Genomic DNA, 3,611 nt, shown 5'->3' with positions numbered 1-3,611 from the left:
CCAGGTAGGGAGAAAACTGAGAAGCACAGACAACAGAGAACTCCCTCTGGTCGAGATGTTGCTGAAAGCCGAGAAAGGACTTCAAATATGGATGAAGATGGAATGACATGGATGAGGGACAGAAGTTCAAGAGAAGTAGGGCAAAGAAACAGGTCTAGAACCCCTGAGAGGAGTAGTAGGCGTTACCAAGAATCAGAGCTTTCTGAGATGGATTATGAAAGAAGCGTGGAGCGCAAACAGAGAGAACTAGAAAGGGATGACAGATCCAAAAGTAGGGATGATAGCTGGAGTGACAGGACAAGGGATCGGGAAGGATCAAAAGAAAACTGGAAAAGGAGACAATCGAGTAATAATGATAAAGATTCCAAAGATGGGGACATTGCGTATGATCGTGGTAGAGAATGGGATTTGCCAAGGCATGGTCGCGAGAGGAATGAAAATGAAAGGCCTCATGGTCGGTCAGGCAATAGAAAAGATGTAAATCGAAGTGAAGCTGTGAAGACATCATCAAATTTTGGAATTTCAAATGATAATTATGATGTGATAGAGATCCAAACCAAGCCTCTTGATTATGGAAGAGCTGAGTCTGGATCCAACTTTCCCCGGAGAGCCGAAGTTGGTCAGCAGTCTGAAATGAAACCAGCTCTGAATGAGGAAGAATGGGCATATATGCGAGACAATAGGGGAAGGAGAACTGATATATATGGTTCTGGACCCTTGGATGAAGATTCAAGGGACAAATATGCAGAGGACAATAACTTAATGCGAGATCCAAATTTATGGAATGATGAACTTGATTACAGCGGAGGGAAAGGAAGAGGCCAGAAACTTACTGTATCTGGCCGTGGCATTGGTGGCCAAAGTTCTATTGCTGGGTCTCAACCACCTTATGGAAACCAGGAACCAGGAACTTTTGGCCGAGCTCCTTCACAAGGTGTGAAAGGAAGTAGGATAGGAAGAGGAGGAAGGGGAAGACCTACTGGGAGGGACAATCAACAGGTTGGTCTCCAATTGCCTATGATGGGATCACCTTTTGCTCATCTGGGGATGCCACCGCCTGGACCTATGCAACCAATTAACCCTAGTATGTCACCTGCTCCTGGTCCTCCAATTTCTCCAAGTGTCTTCATTCCACCGTTTTCCCCTCCTGTGGTCTGGTCTGGTCCTCGAGCAGTTGATATGAATATGCTAGGTGTTCCACCTGGTGTCTCTCCTGTTCCTCCTGGACCTTCTGGCCCAAGGTTTCCTCCTAACATAGGAGCTTCGCCAAACCCTGGTATGTACTTTAATCAATCAGGACCTGCAAGAGGACCTTCAAATGTATCTCTGTCTGGCTTTAATGTGGCAGGGCCCACGGGACGAGGAGCACCACCTGAAAGAACATCTGGGGGTTGGGTTCCTTCTAGAACTGGTGGTCCTCCTGGTAAAGCTCCCTCCAGAGGAGAGCAGAATGATTATTCTCAAAATTTTGTTGATACTGGTATGCGACCACAGAATTTTATCAGGGAGCTGGAGCTTACTAATGTTGTGGAGGACTATCCAAGGCTTAGGGAGCTTATACAGAAAAAGGATGAGATTGTAGCTAAATCTGCTTCTCCTCCCATGTATATGAAGTGTGACCTTCGTGAATTGGAGCTGTCTCCAGATTTCTTTGGAACCAAGTTTGATGTTATTCTTATAGATCCCCCTTGGGAGGAATATGTTCACCGTGCACCTGGAGTTGCCGACCATATTGAGTATTGGACATTCGAAGAGATCATGAATCTTAAGATTGAGGTAATAAATTTCTGCATCACTTTCTTTTTTGTTGCCTTTACTTGTAAAGGTAGCATTCTGTTAGTTTTGCCTTCCTGGTTGCAATCTAATAGAAAAATGAGTAGTCTCTGTTTGAATTCCTGGGTGTTATATGCTAACATCTGGAGTGTTGCTGTACCTTTCATATTAACATATAGAGTCATGAAGGCTCCTTTGACGTAGTTGGTGGATATCAGAGCTAATATTTTCTATTCATATACTCTTTTTTGCATAGCAGCATTGTATTGACTTGGAATTTACCTCATGTTTATAGGCAATAGCTGACACACCTTCGTTTATCTTCCTTTGGGTGGGTGATGGTGTGGGCCTTGAGCAGGGCCGTCAGTGCCTAAAAAAGGTACAGGATTAAAATTTAGTTAGAATATGACTTGGCTTTGTCTTCTCCTTCAGAACTAATAAAATTTATAGTTTTAATAGTCTTTATTCAGTCCATATTTTGGTTGCCTCTTCTATGTGCTGCAGTGGGGTTTCCGGAGGTGTGAGGATATTTGCTGGGTGAAGACCAACAAAACAAATGCAACTCCAGGCTTACGACATGATTCTCATACTATATTTCAGCACTCAAAGGTTTATAATATATGCATTTTCACTACATTGTGGAGCTTTGCTATTTTGTCTTACCTATGGAATAATCTTTGGCATTCTGCAAATTCATGCATTGTTTCCTAAACTGTTCTCACCTCGCCTTTGCATTGAAGGAACACTGCCTGATGGGTATAAAAGGAACTGTTCGTCGCAGTACTGACGGTCATATAATCCATGCCAACATTGACACTGATGTAATTATTGCCGAGGAACCTTCTTATGGTTAGTACCTGTATATATTTTTGACTTTAATGACCTTGGATTGCATCAGACCATTTGATGTTTACATGCTATTTCTTTGTATATCATGACTTGGGAAATCAAATTGAATGATGGCACCACCATTAGTTCCAATCCCCTCTCTGCTGCTTTCGTTTTACTCCTTTCCTTGCAGTTCTGTGCATAAGTTAAGTGTGATGCATCGGCTTTAGATTTATGTTTTGTGCTTCTTTTCTTTTTCATTTTGCTCCTTTCATAGCCAAAATTCAAAGTGCAGTAACAAAAATAGCACCAGCACTCAAATCACAACTGGGGAAGAATTGTGTATTAGTCTATTAGGGGCATTTATCTCACCATTTTGCTGTAACCTGAAACACTTCATGTCTCATTGTATGCTCGTGTCCATGACTTTGCAATGTAGATTGTGTGAATGAGAAATTGTTTGAAATTTGCATGCCAACTGGACTGTAGGTTCAACCCAAAAGCCAGAAGATATGTATCGAATAATTGAGCATTTTGCTCTTGGCCGCAGAAGGCTTGAGCTCTTTGGTGAAGACCACAATATTCGATCTGGTTGGCTGACTGTCGGTAAAGGACTCTCCTCATCAAATTTTAACACAGAGGTACATTATCTTTTGGAAACAGAATTTACAATGATTGTTGAATTATTTTCCTCTTGTTGATGTGTTTTACAGAAATTGGTTGAACATTTCAAATAGTAGATTTGGTATATAAGAAAGGAAGCATTCATGCAAGTAGAATAAAGGGCAAAAGTTCTTTTGCTGTTATATACCGAGGAAAATAATGTTTTCCTTGGCATTTACACACTCTGAAAGTCAAACAGCTATACAAACACTGAAGAATAAAGATCCTGCAGCTAACATTTTGTATAGAGTGTTTTCAATGAATACTAGCTCTCTCATTCAAATTAGATTTGATTTCTATTTGACTCTGCCGTGCTTCTGCTATTGGTTGGCTTTCTAATATATGCC

At 41.4% G+C, this 3,611-nt stretch overlaps 1 protein-coding gene across 1 annotated transcript in view; it reads left to right on the top strand.

The window, feature by feature from the left end:
• Positions 1–3,585, top strand: part of EMB1691 (Methyltransferase MT-A70 family protein) — an 8,400-nt gene extending 4,815 nt beyond the window's left edge. The window contains exons 2-6 of the mRNA XM_021444317.2: positions 5–1,776; positions 2,069–2,152; positions 2,278–2,382; positions 2,514–2,622; positions 3,091–3,585. Coding sequence (XP_021299992.1) covers positions 5–1,776; positions 2,069–2,152; positions 2,278–2,382; positions 2,514–2,622; positions 3,091–3,302 — 2,282 coding nt within the window. The 3' untranslated portion in view covers positions 3,303–3,585. The remainder of the gene's footprint in view (positions 1–4; positions 1,777–2,068; positions 2,153–2,277; positions 2,383–2,513; positions 2,623–3,090) is intronic.
• The last annotated feature ends 26 nt before the right edge of the window (positions 3,586–3,611 follow it).

This window comes from Theobroma umbraticum, unplaced genomic scaffold, assembly GCF_002168275.2.
Source record: "Theobroma umbraticum cultivar Fairchild unplaced genomic scaffold, ASM216827v3 scaffold_459.0, whole genome shotgun sequence".
NCBI lineage: Eukaryota > Viridiplantae > Streptophyta > Magnoliopsida > Malvales > Malvaceae > Theobroma > Theobroma umbraticum.
Note: the sequence above shows the minus strand (reverse complement) of the source record. Positions and strands in the feature narration are given on the sequence as shown.